This window comes from Salvelinus namaycush, chromosome 6, assembly GCF_016432855.1.
Source record: "Salvelinus namaycush isolate Seneca chromosome 6, SaNama_1.0, whole genome shotgun sequence".
NCBI lineage: Eukaryota > Metazoa > Chordata > Actinopteri > Salmoniformes > Salmonidae > Salvelinus > Salvelinus namaycush.
The window spans coordinates 46,211,817-46,237,058 of NC_052312.1; the positions used below are offsets into that span (position 1 = coordinate 46,211,817).

Genomic DNA, 25,242 nt, shown 5'->3' on the forward strand with positions numbered 1-25,242 from the left:
AAGGTCGTCACTTCTTCATTGATGATTCCTCTTCTGTTTGTTTCCTCTCTTTTTGTTGACATATCCCCCCTTCTAACTGAGTCATCCTTTTGTTTATTAGATCTGCTAAAGAACGTAAAGTGCGTATCTGGAAGGACTACGTAGCCCCCACAGCCAACATGGACCAGAAGGACAGGCAGTTTGTGGCCAAGGTAAGAAGACCCTGCAGGCCTGCATACTACACGGCTTCAGGAGGGTTAGGACTGGGGTTGCATTCCAATCCAAAAGGTCGTCCCCTTCCCCTCTGCCCTTGTTCACTCTCTTTCATGAATTTGGAACCGAGTGTCGGTAGAGAGAAAATGAGATGCTTTCTTAATGGTACACAGTCTGTGTTCAATCCATGAGACTAACTTTGCTTTGGTTGTTAGGGGATGTTTCCCTGGATACCTCCATGGCTGTGCTTACTGCAGTATTTCCACAACTGTTTATTTCATATTTTTGTCATAGCACTGCACCAAAAGCAGGACCAGTCCTTGAGAGCTCTGACAAAATATGTGCCCCCCCCCCCCCCCCCCCCCCCCCCCCCCCCCCAACAAAAAAAACCTCCCAGCACAGAGGTACAAAGAGGAAGCGCTTTAGCAGTAACCTTGAACACTCCCTCCCTAGCCAAATGACTGCAGAATCGCCTGCCGTTTCTCCAAAGTTCCCAGAACGTTCCAGCGCCGCTCTGAGACACGGGACGGGATATTAGTTCTGGATGTTATTGGTATACGGCAGGATAAATTATTATTGTCTTAATATCACAGAGGAAACTGCCTTTGAATGAATCCCAGACCTGGCCTTGTCAGAGTCCATTACTTCCTACTAAGTAAGACGGAGACACAAATGGAGCCTCCAGTAATGTAGCTTGGCCTTATTACTGTTATAAGAGGACACATTATAGCCTCTATCATTGTTTTAGTGTTACCTTTAAAGCTACAGTCTGTGATTCCAAAAACAGCAAAATCCTTTAAGAATAAAGGAATTTAAATTACCTTTTGAACAGCTTTCAAAATCCCAGACATTAGCTTTAAGTACTCCCAATATTCAGAAGTGAGGTCTCTTACCTAGTTTGTCTGTTTATATTCTGAATTGAGCCTGCGGTATGGTCTTCCTTCGGACAATCTATTTTCTTTAGGTGACACACAAAGCAAGTTGATTTAATTCCCTAAAGTAGTAGCTTTTATGATCTGCTTAGATTTTTTTCTGTGGCTGGACTTTTAAGTCCTTGAAATATTCATGGCTAGCCTTTGGTTACGTAAAAGGTGTTGCCGTCGCAGCAATCTGCTTACAGAATGAGTTTGCGAAAGAAATCTACACACACACACAAAAACTAGCTAAGTTAGTGCGTTTTCCCCCTGAGTCAGAAGACTAGTGCTGAAAAAAGGATCAAACATTTATGCATTGGCTTCGGCTGTCCTCAGATCTCCCCGAGTCCAGGGGAAGGAAGCTGAGATGGGGGAGGAGTGGAGAGGGAGAGGAATGGGAGAGAGAGATATGGGGGGGTAGAGGGGAGTGACAGATAGCGTGGTAGATGGACAGAAGTGATAAAGGAGGGAGGGGAGGGGGGTGGACTTGAGTATTTCCTTCCCTGTGTGTTGTTTTTGCAGACAGGCAGGTTCAGTTCCCCAGTAGAGGGATGAGCCCATGTGTCGGTTCCCAGCATGGTTCCCCATCTCTTCCTCCCCTCCTGCTGTTCTCAGAATGGGAGTAGTCGGAATAACACTGAGGCCCACCGCCTCAAGTCAGCAGCACGTTAGCAAATTTGTTTAGGGATTAGTGAATTATTGTGTTGCCTTTTTTGAGGCGATCCCCGTCGGCGACGCTGCGTTTGTTGTAAAAATGTCACTTGAGTTTTTCAAACTGCCTTTGTAGACTACCCCCAGATGGTGTGGTGGGATAGATAGGTGTTGGTTTTGTGGACACTTTCATCGTTCGGTGGTCAACTGGTACAATGTTTTGTCACATTGTCAGCTCCCGGAACTGTCATTGGCCAGTTGGGCTCGCTTAACCAAACAATCCAATGAGGATGTTTGGGCACCTTGAATTCTCATTTGCTGACCTCTCTTTGTTCTATTGGTCCCATGACATGGCAGCCTGTCAACTTTCCTGTCATCCAGTCCTTCTCCCCTTGTCCCTCATTATTTTTCTGGGAAGGGATGGATAGAGTTCAGAGAGAGCAGCCCAGAGGGGTATCATACGAAGCAGGTTTGAAGAGTTGGCGAGCTAATTTTGGTCAACTCGGAGTTCAACTCGAGAGAACCAGTAATACAAAAGTAACTCAACTTTTAACCAGGTATGTTTCTATGGCAACAAATCCTTCAGAACTAACCTGCTCCAGGGAAGGTTAACTCGGGGATAAATCCATTTATCCTGAATGAAATGACTGAGCTGCGAGTTAAGGACCAATGAAGTCAGATTCCCTCTCTTGCAAAGATTGAGTCATCATCCCCTTAATTTGAGGAAGACGACTTGTAAATATTTTGAGTTTTTATTATTTAAAAAAAAAAAATAGTAATCTTAAAATATATCACATTACACATTTAGTAATGACAGAATGCGTTTTTAAACTTTATGCAATGTAACACTTTTGTATGACATAATGAAAACAAATATTGATAGATGTGGGGGGGGGGGGGAGTGGTTGTACATTGATAAGCACACCAAGGACGACATTAACGATAAGTCATAAAGACGACTTCTAAAAAGCCTATTTCACACCATAGTCTGCTGAATTGGCAAGAATTCTGTTGTATATTTTTTGGGCACAAATCAAAATGTGCCACTAACTCGCCCATGGATTGTCTCAATGGAGAGTTTGGTGTTTGACTTGCTATGTGCGACATGCATGTGCAGTTACAAGCCTGTTAGAGTTAGTGGCAGGTGGACGAGCAATATCCACCATCGTAGTACGGATGAAGCCTAGCCTGGAATGTGAAGCTAACTGAAGCTGGTTATCTTTAGAAAACCCTGAGTAAATCTATTTCGCTTCGTAGAATACCACTCCAGTCCCCAGAGTCAAACTGACTCATCCCCCCCCACTCTCTCATACCCCCTCTTTCTTACTCACCTCTCTATCTCTCTCACCTTCTATTTCTCCTTCTCTCTCACATTGTCTCTGCTGGGACTGGTAGGTAGGCTACGTCCCAATAGGCTGAAACTGCCTCCTCTCTTCTTCCTCTTGTCTCCCTTGTGACCAGCTGCCCTGAGAGAGGACGTGATGGATGAAAGTGATGTGGTGGAAAACCTGTCTCCATCAGAGGCCTGTCACTGTCACGGAGGGACAGGGGACAACTAGCTGCATGTCAATAGTTTGAAACACTTTCTCACATCAGTGTAGATGGAGAGGCCATACTAGTGTTGTAAATGCCCTTTAAAGCTGCAATATGTCACTTTTTGGGTGACCTGACCAAATTCACATTGAAATGTTAGTTCTAGATCTGTCATTCTCATTGAAAGCAGGTTTAAGAAGTGGTAGATCAGTTCTATGTGTGCTATTTCTATGCTTCCTGTTAGTTTTTGCATCTTTTACTTTCAGTTTTGTACACCAGCTGAAATACAGTATTTTGTGTTATGTAAAATACATTTCACAGCGGTTTAGATGGTAGTGATTCTCTACACTATAGTTGCTTGTTTTGTCAAATAAACAGAAATGAAGCGAACTATTAGAATTTTATCGGTCCACTATTACAGGACTAGTAAAGGCCCAGTGCGCTACTTTTGTGAAAAAATAGAGCATTTAGTATTTTTCAATGGCGGAGTGATTTCTGCATAGTTCATCTTTAAGGAAAGGATGGTATTCCCGAGTATTGGGTTAAAGACTGGACAATATAAGCTGCTTACATGCAGGTTACTATTGACTAGGACCAACCTTCACACTGATTTGCCTGAACAATGAAAGTGATGCGAGTGTGACGATTTGTTTCTCGCACGTGTATGCCAGAGTAGGGCTATCTGCACACCTGATGACGTAGCTACTGCATGTCTAGAGAGGCAAGAGAGGACGTCTCTGGAAAGACTACTCTGCATCTTGATGCAGTACTGCAGTTCTTTTCACACCTATGTGCCTATACATTATTGGTGTTGCTGCATCACCAGCAGTCTTTTTAAAATCAGATGAATGACAAGGAAATGCAGTGGTCCTGATATGTATCCTGGACACTGCAGATGTCATGCTAGTAGTGGCCACCAGGTGGCAGCACCTCTCTACCACCAGGGTCTGTGCTTAGAGCAGGGGTCTCCAACCTTTTCTAGCACGAGGCACTTAAAAGAAAATGGAGCTGTTTTTTTCCCTTCTAGCTTTCCAATAGGCACGTTCTTCTCTCCCCTGCAACTCTTCTCCGTGTCCTTAGTACACTACTTTCTCCTGTACACCGTTTTCTGTCAATATACCTGGTAAAATATGACTGCTGGCTATGACTGCTGCTGATCATTTCATTGTGAAGTTTGCAAATAATAAATACAAATGATATACTTACTCATGATAAATACTTTCCCCAAAACCTTCTCAACTAAATGTTAACTGCAAAGTAGTATGTGTCAACCCACCAAACAATTGTCACATCAACTGGCCACACACGGAGTGATAGACACAAACGCACCCACCAGACAGACAGATTGAGGCAATATTGCTTAATTCTTTGGCAGATATTAAACATAATTTTAAACATTTCCAATCCAAAATTAAATCTAGACTAACTATTTCGCAACAAAGCCTCATTCACTCACTCCGCCAAACATACCCTCGTAAAACTGACTATCCTACCGATCCTCGACTTTGGCGATGTCATTTACAAAATAGCCTCCAATACTCTACTCAGCAAACTGGATGCAGTCTATCACAGTGCCATCCGTTTTGTCACCAAAGCCCCTTATACCACCCACCACTGTGACCTGTATGCTCTAGTCGGCTGGCCCTCGCTACATATTTGTCGCCAGACCCACTGGCTCCAGGTCATCTATAAGTATTTTCTAGGTAAATGCTCCACCTTATCTCAGTTCACTGGTCACCATAGCAGCACCCACCCGTAGCACGCGCTCCAGCAGGTATATCTCACTGGTCATCCCCAAAGCCAACAACTCCTTTGGCCGCTGTTCCTTCCAGTTCTCTGCTGCCAGTGACTGGAACGAATTGCAAAATTTATCTCACTAACTTTAAACATCAGCGATCTGAGCAGCTAACCGAAAGCTGCAGCTGTACATAGCACATCTGTAAATAGCCCATCCAATCTACCTACCTCATCCCCATATTGTTTTTATTTACTTTTCTGCTCTTTTGCACACCAGTATTTCTACTTGCACATCTATCACTCCAGTGTTAATTTGCTAAATTGTAATTACTTCGCTACTATGGCCTATTTTTTGCCTAACCTCATGCCATTTGCACACACTATATATCGACACAATTTTTTTCCTATTGTGTTATTGACTGTACGCTTGTTTATTCCATGTGTAACTCTTGTTTGTGTCGCTTTGCTTTATCTTGGCCAGGTCGCAGTTGTAAATGAGAACTTGTTCTCAACTGGCCTACCTGGTTAAATAAAGGTGAAACATACAAATGTTTGGTTCTTTAAGCCATAGTGGTTAACCAGGGGTGGGATAATGTCAGTGCTGTGTTAGATAGTAGCTGGGAGCTTGCGGTGTCGGAGACTTGAGATTTGTTTATGACAGTTTGTGATGTAACGCATGAATAATTTCATATACTTTGGGAATTGTTTGGCGAGCTACTAGTAGCTGGTGATTGACCTTTTGTAGACCCCTGGCCTAGAGTGACTCAGCCTGGACATATCTCTTGTTGGCCCCCACACAGTCGGAAGGTGCGCTCTTTCTCTCTCGCTCTCTCTGTGTATTTCTCTCTGTCCTTTCTCTCCATATCTCTGTCTGTGTATTTCTCTCTGTCCTTTCTCTCCATACCTCTCTCTGTCTGTGTATTTCTCTCTGTCCTTTCTCTCCATATCTCTCTCTGTCTGTGTATTTCTCTCTGTCCTTTCTCTCCATATCTCTCTCTGTCTGTATTTCTCTCTGTCCTTTCTCTCCATATCTCTCTCTGTCTGTGTATTTCTCTCTGTCCTTTCTCTCCATATCTCTCTCTGTCTGTGTATTTCTCTCTGTCCTTTCTCTCCATACCTCTCTCTGTCTGTGTATTTCTCTCTGTCCTTTCTCTCCATACCTCTCTCTGTCTGTGTATTTCTCTCTGTCCTTTCTCTCCATACCTCTCTCTGTCTGTGTATTTCTCTCTGTCCTTTCTCTCCATACCTCTCTCTGTCTGTGTATTTCTCTCTGTCCTTTCTCTCCATACCTCTCTCTGTCTGTGTATTTCTCTCTGTCCTTTCTCTCCATACCTCTCTCTGTCTGTGTATTTCTCTCTGTCCTTTCTCTCCATATCTCTCTCTGTCTGTGTATTTCTCTCTGTCCTTTCTCTCCATATCTCTCTCTGTCTGTGTATTTCTCTCTGTCCTTTCTCTCCATACCTCTCTCTGTCTGTGTATTTCTCTCTGTCCTTTCTCTCCATACCTCTCTCTGTCTGTGTATTTCTCTCTGTCCTTTCTCTCCATACCTCTCTCTGTCTGTGTATTTCTCTCTGTCCTTTCTCTCTCAAATAAACAGTTGCCAATTACCCAGTGTAAATGTGCTGGCCAGCCATTTTCTGCTTCTCTTCTCAACATAACCGTTGATTTATTTATTTGGGGAGAGAGGAAGGATACTCACGTTTTCCTTTGTGGTGCCAGAGCTAGAGAACAACCTTGTTACAATGTTGAGGAGTGTGTAGGTTGGTACAACAGATTAGATTTTTTGGAAATGGAGAGATGGGCAGTGTAGCGCTTCGAGTCCCCCGCACTGGGACCATGGGACTGAGGTGTTAGGAGTCCTCTCTCTGTCGCTCTCTGCCTCTCTCTCTTTCTGTGTGTTGTGTATGTGGGCAGGTTAATTTCTCCCTCCGTCCCCAACGGTGAAACTATTTGCAGATGTATTATTTCTCACGTCTGCCTCTCCTCTTCTCTCCCCCCAGTCAGCTTTAGGACTGAGCATCTCAGAATGCCTTGAGGGAGGTGCTTATGTGTTCAGGATTTCTCTAAAATTGGTTTAGCTACAAGCCCGATTCCCAATAGCCTCCCACACAAGCTTGACTGGTATCCAAGGGTGGTTGTCTCCCATGTATAGCTCAGCAATTGGGGCCTGTTGAAATACTAGTCATCCTTCCCTCATCCTTCATTCTCTAAAACAGTGTAAAATCTGATGGGGTTGGATCATTGATCCGACCAGGTGTGTGTGACCCGTGCGTGTGTGCTTACTTCCAAGTGAGCTTGATATATTTGCCCACTCTTCCAAGTGATCTTGATGTACAGCCCATGTTTGCTGTGTATGTCACAGGTAGGCCTGAGTGGGTGTGTTTTTGCCTTTCCCAAGTGATCTTGATGTACAGCCCATGTTGTTTATATCACACATTGATCTCTCTGTGTGGGCGGGTGGGCCTAAACTTGTCCACTGTTCCCCAGCTGATCTTGATGTACAGCCCATGTTGTTTATATCACACATTGATCTCTCTGTGTGGGCGGGTGGGCCTAAACTTGTCCACTGTTCCCCAGCTGATCTTGATGTACAGCCCATGTTGTTTATATCACACATTGATCTCTCTGTGTGGGCGGGTGGGCCTAAACTTGTCCACTGTTTCCCAGCTGATCTTGATGTACAGCCCATGTTGTTTATATCACACATTGATCTCTCTGTGTGGGCGGGTGGGCCTAAACTTGTCCACTGTTTCCCAGCTGATCTTGATGTACAGCCCATGTTGTTTATATCACACATTGATCTCTCTGTGTGGGCGGGTGGGCCTAAACTTGTCCACTGTTCCCCAGCTGATCTTGATGTAGACTTCATGTTTGTGTGTGAATGTCACAAGTGGGTCTGTCAGTCATTTCTCTTTATGTTTTGGCAGCCGTCCTCTTCCTCTCCCTCTGTCCCTCTCTCCAGTCCCAGCACTCTGTCTCTCTCTTTCTCTCTCTCATCACTTTATTACCAATCTGTTTCTTCTTCTGGGTTGGAGAGGGAAAGAAATGTTAGTTGGTAAAATGAAGAGCGATTCTAGACATTTTCACTGGAGTGGGATGGATCTGTCACGGTGCTAATCCTGACTGATGTCCATCTCTCTGTTCCGTCTCCTTCTCTCCCGGGAATCCTCTCCATGTGGAATGTGTGAATATACAATTCACAGACTTGTGTGCGTTTGAGGCTGGAACTGTGGCACAAACAGTTTAGCATAAGTTAAAAGGACTGGCAATGCATCAATGTGATGCTCTACAATGTGTGACGATGCAGAGGTAATTGTGACAGTAGGATGTATAGTTTCAATGTCTTTTTTACAGTGTTTAGGTGGTACATTTTGTTGTCGGGTTGTATTACATGATGTGTTATCCTTACATCTAAAAGTCATCACAAAACGGCCTTGTTAATCGTTCATTATAATATACTTGACTTCTCCCACAATTGCAATGTGAATATATTACGGTCTTTCAGTACGTGGAGTGTTGCTGTAGATTACAGCTCTTCTCTCCCTCTGCTCTGTGTGGTGCTGTAGATTACAGCTCTTCTCTCCCTCTGCTCTGCGCGGTGCTGTAGATTACAGCTCTTCTCTCCCTCTGCTCTGCGCGGTGCTGTAGATTACAGCTCTTCTCTCCCTCTGCTCTGCGCGGTGCTGTAGATTACAGCTCTTCTCTCCCTCTGCTCTGCGTGGTGCTGTAGATTACAGCTCTTCTCTCCCTCTGCTCTGCGCGGTGCTGTAGATTACAGCTCTTCTCTCCCTCTGCGTGGTGCTGTAGATTACAGCTCTTCTCTCCCTCTGCTCTGCGCGGTGCTGTAGATTACAGCTCTTCTCTCCCTCTGCTCTGCGCGGTGCTGTAGATTACAGCTCTTCTCTCCCTCTGCTCTGCGCGGTGCTGTAGATTACAGCTCTTCTCTCCCTCTGCTCTGCGCGGTGCTGTAGATTACAGCTCTTCTCTCCCTCTGCTCTGCGCGGTGCTGTAGATTACAGCTCTTCTCTCCCTCTGCTCTGCGCGGTGCTGTAGATTACAGCTCTTCTCTCCCTCTGCTCTGCGCGGTGCTGTAGATTACAGCTCTTCTCTCCCTCTGCTCTGCGCGGTGCTGTAGATTACAGCTCTTCTCTCCCTCTGCTCTGCGCGGTGCTGTAGATTACAGCTCTTCTCTCCCTCTGCTCTGCGCGGTGCTGTAGATTACAGCTCTTCTCTCCCTCTGCTCTGCGCGGTGCTGTAGATTACAGCTCTTCTCTCCCTCTGCTCTGCGCGGTGCTGTAGATTACAGCTCTTCTCTCCCTCTGCTCTGCGCGGTGCTGTAGATTACAGCTCTTCTCTCCCTCTGCTCTGCGCGGTGCTGTAGATTACAGCTCTTCTCTCCCTCTGCTCTGCGCGGTGCTGTAGATTACAGCTCTTCTCTCCCTCTGCTCTGCGCGGTGCTGTAGATTACAGCTCTTCTCTCCCTCTGCTCTGCGCGGTGCTGTAGATTACAGCTCTTCTCTCCCTCTGCTCTGCGCGGTGCTGTAGATTACAGCTCTTCTCTCCCTCTGCTCTGCGCGGTGCTGTAGATTACAGCTCTTCTCTCCCTCTGCTCTGCGCGGTGCTGTAGATTACAGCTCTTCTCTCCCTCTGCTCTGCGCGGTGCTGTAGATTACAGCTCTTCTCTCCCTCTGCTCTGCGCGGTGCTGTAGATTACAGCTCTTCTCTCCCTCTGCTCTGCGCGGTGCTGTAGATTACAGCTCTTCTCTCCCTCTGCTCTGCGCGGTGCTGTAGATTACAGCTCTTCTCTCCCTCTGCTCTGCGCGGTGCTGTAGATTACAGCTCTTCTCTCCCTCTGCTCTGCGCGGTGCTGTAGATTACAGCTCTTCTCTCCCTCTGCTCTGCGCGGTGCTGTAGATTACAGCTCTTCTCTCCCTCTGCTCTGCGCGGTGCTGTAGATTACAGCTCTTCTCTCCCTCTGCTCTGCGCGGTGCTGTAGATTACAGCTCTTCTCTCCCTCTGCTCTGCGCGGTGCTGTAGATTACAGCTCTTCTCTCCCTCTGCTCTGCGCGGTGCTGTAGATTACAGCTCTTCTCTCCCTCTGCTCTGCGCGGTGCTGTAGATTACAGCTCTTCTCTCCCTCTGCTCTGCGCGGTGCTGTAGATTACAGCTCTTCTCTCCCTCTGCTCTGCGCGGTGCTGTAGATTACAGCTCTTCTCTCCCTCTGCTCTGCGCGGTGCTGTAGATTACAGCTCTTCTCTCCCTCTGCTCTGCGCGGTGCTGTAGATTACAGCTCTTCTCTCCCTCTGCTCTGCGCGGTGCTGTAGATTACAGCTCTTCTCTCCCTCTGCTCTGCGCGGTGCTGTAGATTACAGCTCTTCTCTCCCTCTGCTCTGCGCGGTGCTGTAGATTACAGCTCTTCTCTCCCTCTGCTCTGCGCGGTGCTGTAGATTACAGCTCTTCTCTCCCTCTGCTCTGCGCGGTGCTGTAGATTACAGCTCTTCTCTCCCTCTGCTCTGCGCGGTGCTGTAGATTACAGCTCTTCTCTCCCTCTGCTCTGCGCGGTGCTGTAGATTACAGCTCTTCTCTCCCTCTGCTCTGCGCGGTGCTGTAGATTACAGCTCTTCTCTCCCTCTGCTCTGCGCGGTGCTGTAGATTACAGCTCTTCTCTCCCTCTGCTCTGCGCGGTGCTGTAGATTACAGCTCTTCTCTCCCTCTGCTCTGCGCGGTGCTGTAGATTACAGCTCTTCTCTCCCTCTGCTCTGCGCGGTGCTGTAGATTACAGCTCTTCTCTCCCTCTGCTCTGCGCGGTGCTGTAGATTACAGCTCTTCTCTCCCTCTGCTCTGCGCGGTGCTGTAGATTACAGCTCTTCTCTCCCTCTGCTCTGCGCGGTGCTGTAGATTACAGCTCTTCTCTCCCTCTGCTCTGCGCGGTGCTGTAGATTACAGCTCTTCTCTCCCTCTGCTCTGCGCGGTGCTGTAGATTACAGCTCTTCTCTCCCTCTGCTCTGCGCGGTGCTGTAGATTACAGCTCTTCTCTCCCTCTGCTCTGCGCGGTGCTGTAGATTACAGCTCTTCTCTCCCTCTGCTCTGCGCGGTGCTGTAGATTACAGCTCTTCTCTCCCTCTGCTCTGCGCGGTGCTGTAGATTACAGCTCTTCTCTCCCTCTGCTCTGCGCGGTGCTGTAGATTACAGCTCTTCTCTCCCTCTGCTCTGCGCGGTGCTGTAGATTACAGCTCTTCTCTCCCTCTGCTCTGCTGTGTAGCTACAGTATGTGGTGCTGTATACTGACTTTATTCATAGTTATATGTACATATCTACTAGGGCTGGGCGATATATCAATAATTATTGAGGTAATTACATCCCTCAATAACGATATAAAAACATTTAGATTCATTTTGGATAATGTTGATATAGAATAATTAGGTACAGCAGTCCATTTCACCTCTGTGACGCAGCAGGAACGTGCGGAGAAGTGACAATATGGACGTGGATAGGTATACGCCCACTAAAAACCACTTAGCACCTCGAGTGATGGAGTAGCCACTATTAACCACGAATAATTAGTAATGTAGGCGAAAACAGTGGCCGTGATAGCCATGGAGAAGGAGCAGCTTCCAACAAAGAAATGATTGATTAAAATGGTTAAACTGTTTCAGTAATTTGGAAGTGGTTTGGCTTTTTGAAGTCCGACAAAGAGCAGAGCAATGTTCGGTGCAAATTGTGCCGTAGACAGGTGGCTACGTAGTCTGGTAATACGACAAACCTTTTTCAACATCTGAAGCAAAATCACTCTTTGGAACATGCAGGACGTTTGAGTTTGCGCCACAGTGTGGTTAAACGCCCCTCAAGCACCAGCCAATCTAGGGATGTTTGCCCGATGCAGTCAACACTGACAGTGTTTATGCCCTACAAGCAAATATCAAAAAGACAAAGACATCACAAATGCTATTATGCATTGCATTGCTAAGGACATGCTACCAATTAGCACAGTCAAAAAGGAAGGTTTTCAAGATTTTTTTAAACCTTTATTTAACCAGGCAAGTCAGTTAAGAACGACTTCTTATTTACATTGACGGCCTATCGGGGAACAGTGGGTTAACTGCCTTGTTCAGGGGCAGAACAACATATTTTTACCTTGCCAGCTCGGGGATTCGATCTAGCAACCTTTCGGGTACTGGCCCAACGCTCTAACCACTAGGCCCAACGCTCTAACCACTAGGCCCAACGCTCTAACCACTAGGCCCAACGCTCTAACCACTAGGCCCAACGCTCTAACCACTAGGCCCAACGCTCTAACCACTAGGCCCAGCGCTCTAACCACTAGGCCCAGCGCTCTAACCACTAGGCCCAGCGCTCTAACCACTAGGCCCAGCGCTCTAACCACTAGGCCCAGCGCTCTAACCACTAGGCCCAGCGCTCTAACCACTAGGCCCAACGCTCTAACCACTAGGCCCAACGCTCTAACCACTAGGCCCAGCGCTCTAACCACTAGGCCCAGCGCTCTAACCACTAGGCCCAGCGCTCTAACCACTAGGCCCAGCGCTCTAACCACTAGGCCCAGCGCTCTAACCTCTAGGCCCAGCGCTCTAACCACTAGGCCCAGCGCTCTAACCTCTAGGCCCAGCGCTCTAACCACTAGGCCCAACGCTCTAACCTCTAGGCCCAGCGCTCTAACCGCTAGGCCCAGCGCTCTAACCTCTAGGCCCAGCGCTCTAACCACTAGGCCCAGCGCTCTAACCACTAGGCCCAGCGCTCTAACCACTAGGCCCAGCGCTCTAACCACTAGGCCCAGCGCTCTAACCACTAGGCCCAGCGCTCTAACCTCTAGGCCCAACGCTCTAACCACTAGGCTACCTGCCTAGTGGTTTGTTCAAGCTTCAGGCATTCTTGAGTCTGAAGCAGATATGCACCTTTTTAAACATTATTTGATTAATATCGTGATAATTATCGTTATCGAATGAAATAATATATAGATATCGTGATCATTGATTTGCCATGTCGCCCAGCCCTAATATCTACCTCAATTACCATGTTCCTCAGCATGTTGACTCAGTACTGTTAGTATGTATAGAGCCAAGTTACTGTTACTCTGTGTATAGAGCCAAGTTACTGTTACTCTGTGTATAGAGACAACTTTTTTTTTACACATTTGACCTTTTCTATTATTTATGTTTGCTGTGTCTTCTTGTTGGGAAGGGCCCGTAGCGAAGCATTTCACTGTTGGTCTACACCTTGTTGTTTACGAAGCATGTGATGAATACCATTTGAATTGTTTGTTGTTGGACTAAAGCCTTCTCTCTCTGTGCTCTGCTCTGTGTAAACTAGGCTCAGTTCAGCTCATTCCACAGAGCCAATTCTCTAGAAAGCAGCTGTCTTCTCTGTCCTCCAAATGGAGCCGCGATGGCTGCCTCACTAACCTCTCTCCCTCTCTCTCTCTCCCCACTCTCTCTCCTCCCTCCCCACTTTATCCCACCATCTCTGTGCCTCTTCCCTTCTTTCTCCCACAATATGTCTCCCCCTTCTCTCACCCCTCCCTTTCTACCTCCCTCTCACCCTCCCCTTCGCTCTCTCTCCTTTTCTCCCTCTCTCCCAGGTGATGCAGGTCGTCAATGCGGACGCCGTCGTGGTCAAGCTTAACTCTGGCGAGTACAAAACCATCCACCTGTCCAGCATCCGACCCCCCAGGATCGAGGGCGAGGTACGCACACCCCCCTCCCGTCGCTGTATCTTTGTGTTGTGTGTGTTGGTGTCTTGTCCTTGGCTTGGCCACCCTGACACAGAGGATCATTACCAGCTCCATAGGGGCGCCTGCTGTCAGAGCCACTGTTTGGAAAGCGCTGATGTGGGCCCTTTCCCTCCCCCAGTCTAATTTTGAAAAGGCATTCCTTGTCTGTCTCTCTGTGTCTCTCTCTCTGTGTCTCTCTCTGTGTCTCTCCCACCCACCTCTGTGTGTTTGATTGCAGCACTGCAGAGAAGTGGGCTGATCCATCCTTACTCACAGCTCGCCGCGTGCACACAATGAGACAAATGCACACACTGACAGTCTATCATTCACCTCTCATGTACTCCCAGTCACCACTGTAAGACAATCATGCACACTCACTGTCACCAGGCACTCACACAATTATATGTACACATTCTTAACCGGTCACTACTCTGTCACACTCATGCTATCAGAACACAACTTTGTCTGTCCCCTTCTCGTACACCACATCCGCATGTCTGTATGTCTCCACTCCTCCATTTGTGTGTTTCCTCCCATCTAAGCCCCACTAGAGTCCTAATCAGTTTTCAGTCTCTCTGGTCGGGTATAATAAGAAAAGAGATGGACAGAGTTTTTTAATGGAGCCCTTAATGATGGAAGAAGAACAGTAGCTAAATATAGTCATGTGGCCACCGCCAGGACGACCAGATTGGAATTAGCTGGCGACCCCTGACCCCGTCTGCTATTGGCCCCATGATGATGATTCGGCACTCAGTGTAATTGGAGGGGGCACTTCCTGGTAAAAAATAAAGAATGTAACCTTTTTATTTAACTAGGCAAGTCAGTTTAGAACAAATTCTATTTATAATGACGGCCTACCCCGGCCAACACAGCCGACGCTGGGCCAATTGTGCGCCACCCTATGGGATTCATAATCACGGCCAGATGTGATGCAGCCTGGATTCAAACCAGGGACTGTAGTGACGCCTCTTGCACTGAGATGCAGTGCCTTAGACCGCTGCGCCACTCTGGAACCTGGGTTTCCCTTCATTTCCTCCCTGATGCTGGGCTCTGTCTGACATGGCACCCTGTTCCCTATATAGTGACTGCATGGTACCCCCTTACCACTGATACCAGGTCAGTTTACCATCCCCTCTAATGGTTAAGGTTGTGGGTTGGGTAATCTGATCCTAGATCAGTGTTGAGGACCAGGAACAACTTCTACCTAGACTATGATTGCGTGATGGTTCAGCACTAACCGAGACTGAGGAGGCATTTCCTGTTTCCCTTTCTCCTACCTGTATTGTTCCTAGTTGTCAAGTACATTCAGTACGCCAGCCTTCTCCTCCGCTGTCCTTCAGCCTGCGTCAATAGGGAGTCGTTGGTATTGGAGAGGAGCAGTTAGCAGTAGAATCCTACTTCTATGGCCTCGAGTCCTGAGAGCAACTTGGAGTTGAGTACTTCTTGTGGGCAGTAACAGGCTTTTTGTTTCTGACGCAAGCCAGTTCAATTTGGACTATTATCTCATAGAAGCTCTTTGTGGCATGGAAGACAAAGAAGAGCGACATACAAAAGAAAGCCTCATTGGTGAATTCTTGTACTGTATTTAATGGTGCTGACAATAACTATTAGTCACTAATGTGCTGACTGACGTATCTAAAAGGAATGAATGAAGAATGTATGCAGTCTCCTGAATGACTGAAATGTTAAAGCGTTGCTGTACGTGTTGGGTGTACAGTGTTCTGAGTGGGCTGGAATCCCTGTGAAGACGGACCGTTGTTTCCTACCAAGAGGGGTTCAATATCTTCTCATAGGCAGTTCATTACGTAGGATACATCTCATTGTACAACGGGGCCAGTGTGATTGCAGGCTTTTGTTCTAGCCAAGCAGCAACAAGTCTACTTCAACTCATCAGTCTTGATTGGTGAGGATTAGAATCGGTTGCGTTGCTGCTTGGCTGGAACGAAAGCCTGCACCCCACAAACCCTGTATTGGGTGTTCAGGTGTTTTGGACAGATACGGCTTAAGAAACACTTCACATGCGGACAAGGCAGTGTAGGAGCAAATATATGCTGCAGGCCTGTTTCCAGTTGGTTTTGAATAGCCTACCTTTCAATACTTACTAGTCGGCAGATGGATTTATAACGGTTGTCGTCATATACCGAAATGGGTACAATACACATTAAAATGAAGCGTATGCCTGGTTCAAGCTTTTTTTAATGTCTTTATTTGTTTTTTGATAGCCTACTCAGAATGCTGCTTAAAATGGCATAATCTCTTCTAATTTAGACTGGAGGTGTCTGAAGATCGTCATGGGGATTTCTATTCATATTGTAATGTGTAATTATTGCAGAAGGGAGAACATTAATCTGTCAATATAGACAATGTTTAGCAGTTGGAGGCTTATGGGTTTTACACTATTACCCTTCATGCTGCATCTTCCCCTCCTCCCTTGTCCCCCCCTCCTCACCATCTCTCCCTTCCATTGTTAGCGTCTCAGATCATTAGGAGAATACTTTGTACTCCTCCTCCTCCTCTCTTTGTCCCTCTCCTTCTTTCCCTGTTCCCTTCCCTTTCACCCTTATTGCTTTCATTCTCTGTCTCATGTTCTGTCCCCTGTCTCATGTTCTGTCCCCTGTCTCATGTTCTGTCCCCTGTCTCATGTTCTGTCCCCTGTCTCATGTTCTGTCCCCTGTCTCATGTTCTGTCCCCTGTCTCATGTTCTGTCCCCTGTCTCATGTTCTGTCCCCTGTCTCATGTTCTGTCCCCTGTCTCATGTTCTGTCCCCTGTCTCATGTTCTGTCCCCTGTCTCATGTTCTGTCCCCTGTCTCATGTTCTGTCCCCTGTCTCATGTTCTGTCCCCTGTCTCATGTTCTGTCCCCTGTCTCATGTTCTGTCCCCTGTCTCATGTTCTGTCCCCTGTCTCATGTTCTGTCCCCTGTCTCATGTTCTGTCCCCTGTCTCATGTTCTGTCCCCTGTCTCATGTTCTGTCCCCTGTCTCATGTTCTGTCTCATGTTCTGTCTCATGTTCTGTCTCATGTTCTGTCTCATGTTCTGTCTCATGTTCTGTCTCATGTTCTGTCTCATGTTCTGTCTCATGTTCTGTCTCATGTTCTGTCTCATGTTCTGTCTCATGTTCTGTCTCATGTTCTGTCTCATGTTCTGTCTCATGTTCTGTCTCATGTTCTGTCTCATGTTCTGTCTCATGTTCTGTCTCATGTTCTGTCTCATGTTCTGTCTCATGTTCTGTCTCATGTTCTGTCTCATGTTCTGTCTCATGTTCTGTCTCATGTTCTGTCTCATGTTCTGTCTCATGTTCTGTCTCATGTTCTGTCTCATGTTCTGTCTCATGTTCTGTCTCATGTTCTGTCTCATGTTCTGTCTCATGTTCTGTCTCATGTTCTGTCTCATGTTCTGTCTCATGTTCTGTCTCATGTTCTGTCTCATGTTCTGTCTCTGGTGCGTTGTCTCCTCTTGTTGATCAGAGTGGTATACTATGAAACAAGCTAGATCTACTCCGGATAAAAAAAAATATGTATTGTCACATACACCAGATAGGTGCAGTGAAATGTTTTGAATTACATGGTCAGCCAGAGTAGTACGGTGCCCCTGGAGCAAATTAGCGTTAAGTGCCTTGCTCAAGGGCACATTGTTTGATTTTTCACCTTGTCGGCTTGGGTATTCTGACCAGGGACCTTTCAGTTCTGGCCCAACGCTCTAACCGCTAGGCTACCTGCTGCTCTTAAACTGCATGAAGCTAACCAGATTCAGTTAGCTTCACATTCCAGGTCAGGTTTCATCCGTATTACGACGGTGGATATTACTCATCCACCTGCCGCTAACTCTAGCAGGCTTGTAACTGCTCGTGCATTGAGACAATGCTGAAACATCAATCCATGGGCATCAGAACTATTCATTGAAACAATTTTGAAACGTCAATCCGTTGGCGAGTCAGTGCCACATTTTACATTTGTGCGGAAAGAAAAGTTATCTAGCACATTCAGCAGGTTGTGGTGTGAAATAGACTTTTAGAATTGTCGTCTTTATTTTATTACTTATCGTTAATGCCGTCTTTGCTGATCAATGCACAGATATCTTTTCCATCCACTTCTGTCACTCCTTCTTTGCCTTGTATTATATGTCTATGGCCACATCAGCTCAGCAAAAAAAGAAACGTCCCTATTTCAGGACCCTGTCTTTTCAATATAATTAGTAAAAATCCAAATAAATACACAGGTCTTCATTGTAAAGGGTTTAAACACTGTTTCCCATGCTTGTTCAATGAACAAGCTGATCATCCTCGCAGTGAATCGTCCTCGCAGTGGCAGATCATGTGTAACAACACCTGCACAGGATCGGTACATCCGAACATCACACCTGCGGGACGGGTACAGGATGGCAACAACTGCCCGAGTTACACCAGGAATGCACAATCCCTCCATCAGTGATCAGACTGTCCGCAATAGGCTAAGAGAGGCTGGACTGAGGGCTTGTAGGCCTGTTGTAATGTAAGGCAGGTTCTCACCAGACATCACCGGCAACAATGTTGCCTATGGGCATACACCCACCTTCGCTGGACCAGACAGGACTGGCAAAAAGTGATCTTCACTGACGAGTGGCGGTTTTGTCTCACCAGGGGTGATGGTCGGATTCGCGTTTATTGTTGAAGGAATGAGCGTTACACCGAGGCCTGTACTCTGGAGCGGGATCGATTTGGAGGTGGAGGGTCCGTCATGGTCTGGGGCGGTGTGTCACAGCATCATCGGACTGAGCTTGTTGTCATTGCAGGCAATCTCAACGCTGTGCGTTACAGGGAAGACATCCTCCTCCCTCATGTGGTACCCTTCCTGCAGGCTCATCCTGACATGACCCTCCAGCATGACAATGGCACCAGCTATACTGCTCGTTCTGTGTGTGTTTTCCTGCAAGACAGTAATGTCAGTGTTCTGCCATGGCCAGCGAAGAGCCCGGATCTGAATCCCATTGAGCACGTCTGGGACCTGTTGGTTCGGAGGAAGAGGGCTAGGGCCATTCCCCCCCAGAAATGTCCGGAAACTTGCAGGTGCCTTGGTGGAGGAGTGGGGTAACATCTCACAGCAAGAACTGGCAAATCTGATGCTGTCCATGAGGAGGAGATGCACTGCAGGACTTAATGCAGCTGGTGGCCACACCAGATACTGACTGTTACTTTTGATTGTGACCCCCCCCCCCCCCCCCCCCCTTTGTTCAGGGACACATTATTCCATTTCTGTTACTCACATGTCTGTGGAACTTGTTCAGCTTATGTCTGTTGTTGAATCTTGTTATGTTCATACAAATATTTACACATGTTAAGTTTGCTGAAATTAAACGCAGTTGACAGTGAGAGGACGTTTCTTTGTTTTGCTGAGTGTAGAAGGGTTTTGTGACCTCTGACCCTGGTAATTTGACTGTTAAACTCATGGGTACACTAGCAATGGCTGCCAGTCTTGTCTTGAATGGGAACTACCATCTATGGATTATGTCTCTGGTTTATTGCGGCTGTCAGTTTGTATTTAGAAATTTTTGAAAGGCCATCTCAGGAAAGCAAATCCTTTACTAAATGTGTAATGTGATAGGTATTTTTTATTTTTTTTTAATTATAGAAAAAAACATTTGATTTAATAAAATATTTAATCAGTCGTCTTCTTCAAATTAAGGAGATGATGACGTAATCTTTGCAAGAGGGAGGATATCTGATTTCATTGGTCCTCAACTTGTGGCTCGGACACTTCATTCAGGATAAATTGAGTTAGCCCTGAGGTAGCCTTTTAGTTCTGAAGGATTCGTTGGGATAAACATTTTTACCTGGCTAAAAGGCGTGTGACTTTTGTAATACTGGTTATTCTGAGTTGAACTCAGAGTTGAGCAAAGTTACCTCGATAACTCCTCAAACCTGATTCGTAGTATTGGGCTCAGGTAGCTCTTTGTGTGTCTGTGTGTTTTCCACTCTTTATCCTTTGCAGAGTCATTGCTTCCCTCATTGGCCAGTGTGTCTGTACAGTATGCCTCTGCTTCCTTTGTTGTGACAGGCATGTCTGCATCTCTCTTCATCCATCCTCCCACTCCTCCCCCTCCACCATCTCTTCAATCTCCCTGCCCTCTTTTTCTGTAGCTCTCTCTGTATCTCTCGCTCTGTATCCCTCTCTCTCCCTCCTTTTCTGTAGTTCTCTCTCTGTACCCCCCCTCTCTCTTTCTCCCTCTCTGTCTGTACCAGATGCTTTGACAGCATGTACTTTGTGCTCCATTGCACGGTCGTATGTTTGGGGAAGGCTGGGAGAGGGGTTAAGACCAGCATATGGAGACAAAGATGTGCTTTCACTGCTGGATGTGGCTCTGTCTGTGTCTGTGGCTCTGTCTCTGTGGCTCTGTCTCTGTGGCTCTGTCTCTGTGGCTCTGTCTCTGTGGCTCTGTCTCTGTGGCTCTGTCTCTGTGTTCTATTAGCTAACCCTAGTGTTATGTAAAGGCCCAAAGCGACGCCCAGAGTAGGAAGGACACATGCACACTGACACACTACAGCATTTGTCCTTGAGAGAAAGTGTTTGAGAGTTGGAAGTGGAAGGAGGTCACCATGCAGTGTTGCTGGTCCAGTTGTCTGACGTGTTTCTGACAGAAATGTTACCACGTACGTGCACTATATGTAGGGTGACATCTCTGCTAGCCCTGCTTTCCCTACTGCCAGATGTCTGCTAAATGCTAATCTGACTCCTGATCAGTTGCCTGATTTTGTTAGGAAGCCCACACATGTTCTCCTAAGCTGCCTGTGTCAGTAGACAGACTGGAATTGGCTTCTCATAAGTAGTCTTACACGCACGGCCCAGTCCTGTGTGTGTGTGGCCGTATGGGGAGGTTCCAGGGCCAGTCCTGTGTGTGGCCGTATGGGGAGGTTCCAGGGCCAGTCCTGTGTGTGTGTGGCCGTATGGGGAGGTTCCAGGGCCAGATGCGATGACCAGTGCACAGATGAACTGTGACAACTGCTGCCAAGCCCTCTCCTCTTCTCCTCTTCTGCACGCTCCAACCCCCCCCCCCCTATTTTTCCCTTTCTGGTTGCTGGGACTTCCTCCAACCATGGGACATGACATGTACTTTGATTGACAGGCTGTGGGACCAATGGTGACTAGCCACAGTGAAATGTGACTTCATGTTAAGGGTACCAACCCTTTTTAGGCTTTGCTCCCTCTCTCTCTCTCTCCCCTCTGGGCGCCTCTCCGTTCTCTTTTTCACTCAACCATGTACTCTTCCCCTCTTACTTTCTCATCCCTCCCATCTGTCTCCTTCCCTCTCTCCTCCTCTCCTCTGGTGTGGCAGTGGTGTATTTTCAGATGCGAGTTATTTTGAGCAGGCCGGGTTGGAGTCAGCTCTTTTTTCCCCTCCCTCTCTCTCCAGCCAGCCTCTGCAGCAGTAGCAGGCAGCAGGACAAGCCTGGAGAAAACGCAATAGTAGAGGGGGGAGATGTCAGAACAGCTCAATGAGTCACTGTTATACCCACTCCCTCCCTGTGTGTGTAATGGGGGGGTTAACGTATAGCATAAGAGATGACGACAAACCGTCGTCTTTATGTAATGGGAACATACACAGGAAGTGTCTCATCCTTAGGTGGAATGTATAGTTCTGACTCATTGCTGTAGCTAGTGTGTATGTCTCATACTTATGCGGACAGAATAGCTTCCTTTCATCTCTACAGCTAAACTGTGTGTGTCATGCTTCTGCGTACAGTATCTATTTTGCCATCAAAGTGCCTGGTGTTATTTTGCAGTCTGTGTGTGTTTGTATTTAGTGGAAGATGTTATATTCTGTAACTCTTCCCCTCTTTGGTTTGCTCTGCTCATGCCCTCACCCCTCTTGCTCTCTCGCCATCTATCTCACTCCCTCATGCCTTCATACCCCCCTCATGTCTCTCCATGCGTTCTCTTCATTTTGTTGTGCCTGTGGCCTCCAGCGTGGCGCACTGACCCTGTCATCTGGGGTCGTGACTCATCTCACACCCCATTGGCTGTTTGACATATCCCCTACGCCGGTTGGACCCCGCGCTCCTTGCCTGCGATTGGCTGAAAGTTTTTGGCCCACGCACAACCCAGCAGCTCTTATGTCATCGCCTACGATAGAGTAGGCAGAGGAGATGATGATGATGATGATGTTTGTTCTCAGTGAGACTGACAGTGGAGTTAGCTGGGAGTGTGTTAGCTAGCTACGTCAATGGGTCAACCTGCGTAGCACTGTGTGATGTGGCAGTACGGAAAACATACGCAGACACAAGAGAAACGGGGAAAGCTGCTGTGACTTTAATAAATAAAAACATCTTACCTTAGGATACGTCACATGATGACTCTTCCAGAAACAGAAAAAGGAGCACTCGGATGTTTAATGAGGAAGAAAAAGTAAATAAAATGTCTGTGTTGAAGATCGTAGAGGATGGGGATGTTGTAGTGAAAGTGTGTGGAAGATGGATGACTGCAGCCGGGGTACCAGTCTCTTCAGCTAATCCACTTTCTATAGTCCATGTCATGTGCCAAACATACTGGCCTCTGCTATCTTCAAATATAAACATTCTATCATTAATGAGTTCCAGGAGAACCCAGGAGTTGGGGTGTGTGTGTAAGCACAGTGTTTGTTGACATGGCTGGGGTTTGTTTTTGAGCTAGCGCCATGTATGTCTTGTATTAAAGCTTCAGGCACTGTGTACTCCTCTTTCCCTCCCTCCGTCCCTCTCTCTCTACAACAGTTTCATGCTCATTTATTTAGGGAGGTCTTTACACATGCAGTCAGTCTTAAATGCAGGTCGTTTCTCTCAAAGGCCCCCAATGTACAGTTCCATCTTCAATGTTCTCTCTCTCCAGGCTAGCCACTGTGCACACGCCATACACACTCGGCGGCGTCTGCACACACAAAAATGCACTCCACGCACAGCACCTTGCAAAAGTTTTCAGGACCCTCGGATTTCTTCAGTTTGTGTTACAAAGTGGGATTGAAATGTATTTAATTCTTTTGTTTTTGTAAAATACTCTGTTTATTCATTTTTTAAATAAAATTAATACAGAGTTTAACTATATATAGTTGTTGCATAAATATTCAGCCCCTTTGTTTTAGGTAAGGCTAAATGAGTAGAGGAGTACGATGTGGCTTTCCATTGAACCTTTATTAAACTAAGCAAGTCAGTTAAGAACAAATTCTTATTTACAATGATGGCCTAGGAACAGTGGGTTAACTGCCATGTTCAGGGGCAGAAAGACAGATTTTTACCTTGCCAGCTCGGGGATTCGATCCAGCAACCTTACGGTTACTGGCCCAACGCTCTAACCACTAGGCTACCTGCCGCCCCAAAACCGGGACTGTGTGAAATAATGGGTTGATTTTTGAACCCTTCTTCTGCCCCCCCCCCCCCCCACTACCGTTCAAAAGTTTTAGAACACCTACTCATTCAAGGGTTTTTCTTTATTTTTACTATTTTATACATTGTAGAATAATAGTGAAGACATCAAAACTATGAAATAACACATGGAATCATGTAGTAACCAAAAAAGTGTTAAGCAAATTTATATATATTTGAAATTCTTCAAATAGCCACCCTTTGCCTTGATGACAGCTTTGCACACTCTTGGCATTCTCTCAAACAGCTTAACCTGGAATCACCTAAATCTGCTTGAAAATCTATGGCAGGACTTGAAAATTGCTGTCTAGCCATGATCCCCAGTATCTTGACAGACCTTGAATATTTTTGAAAATAATAATGGGCAAATATTGCACAGTCCAGGTGTGCAAAAACTATCTTACAGACTTCCACAAGAAGACTTACAGCTGTACGCAATGGCAAAGGTGTTTCTAACATGTATTGACTCATGAAGCTGAATACTTATGCGATGACCAATTATTATTATTTTTTTGAATCTTAAAAAAAATACATTCCTTTTTGACAGAGTATTTTGTGTAATTGTTGGCAAAAAAATGACAAATCAATTTGAATCCCACTTTGTAACAATAAAATGTGAAGAAATCCATGGGGTCGGAATACTTTAACAAGGCACTGTACACACACACACACACACACACACACACACACACACACACACACACACATCCCACACTCCTCCCCCATACCAGCACATTCCACACCACATGACCCCCATCCTCGGGGTCAGTAGGTCGTGACCCCTCCACTTGTTTTTTTCATTCCCCTACAGCTACGCAGCTCTTTACAAGCCAGCGTCATGTTTTTGTGCTAGTCATACATTTAGTCTCAACCAGGGGTCATTTATAGTGAAAGGAATTTTCCCCAAATAGAGTATAAGTCCCAGAGGGAATTCTGTTGATATTAGTGTCACGTTGGGACTAAGTGCATCGCCATCAAATAGGACTTTCTCTACAACCTTCAGTTGTAGCATTGGATATAATGGTGGGGGAAAGCACGGGGGACCTGACTCCGAGACACTTTCACGTTGACTAGCTAGCCCATTCTATATGATTTCCTCTTTTGTTCAATCAGTGAATTATGGATATAACTTGTTTTGGACTGCAAAATTACAGGAACTTTTCAAGAAATTCCCTTGTTTTCAATGGTAGGAGGGAATAAGAAGGAACTCCAGATTCCAGAAATCCTCTAACCAGGATTTCGGGAAACCAGGGAATTTATTGTATTTACTGTATCCGTACAGTTATATCTGTCTCAATCCTCTGAAATGGCTTCCTGTCCTTGTCGTCTTTCAATATTGTCACTGTTAATGAAGGGAATGACGGCTTAAATCTCTCTTAAATCTCTCGCTCCCAGCCCCTTTTTTTGTTGTTGTTCCATTGCCATGGTTACTGGGACGCTGTGTACTCACAAGGTGACATTAGATGCGTCCTTGGGTCACATGGGCTCGATGTGTCCGCTCTAGGGGATAGAATCTCTACACAGATATTTATAGTTTGAGATTTAGATGGATCGAGGCTGTCCTCTCTTCCCCTCTTTCTTTTCCTCATCTTCCTCCTCAAATCTCTGTCTGCCTCACTATCTGTCAGTCTTCTTTCTCTCCTCCTCTCCTTCCTCCTGAGGGGTTTCACACTCATGTAGAACAGGGGAGACGATAGGTCTGTGTCCTCTCTCTCTGTGTCTCTCTGTCTCTCTCTCTCTCTCTGTGTGTGTCTCGTTGTCTGTCTCTCTCTCTCTAATTGGCACAATACAGCTGACATTTAGGTTCTTTTCCCTCCTGACTTGGATCCTTTCTTGAGCGAAACACCTCATTAACAAACGTTTGAGTGTCTTTCTGCGAGGTGAAGTAGTCTTGACCCAAGTGTAGTTGTATCTGGGCATGGTACCATCGGCTGATAATGGGCCTTGGCAGACACAAAATGGAGGAGTTTCAGAGAGTCCGCTCAGTGAAAGCCTATTAACACCCATGTAACTGTGCGCCGAGGTAAAGGTCATGTGGTAAACCTCCTTAGACACATCATGGTGGATTCAGTCCCTAGGCAGTATACCAAAGACCCCCTCATCCCAAGGTAACTGAGCTTCAAT

At 46.5% G+C, this 25,242-nt stretch overlaps 1 protein-coding gene across 1 annotated transcript in view; it reads left to right on the forward strand.

Annotated features, from left to right (window-relative positions):
• Window positions 1-25,242, forward strand: part of LOC120049154 (staphylococcal nuclease domain-containing protein 1-like) — a 311,592-nt gene that overhangs the window by 18,252 nt on the left and 268,098 nt on the right. The window contains 2 exon segments of the mRNA XM_038995382.1: window positions 101-191; window positions 13,621-13,725. Coding sequence (XP_038851310.1) covers window positions 101-191; window positions 13,621-13,725 — 196 coding nt within the window.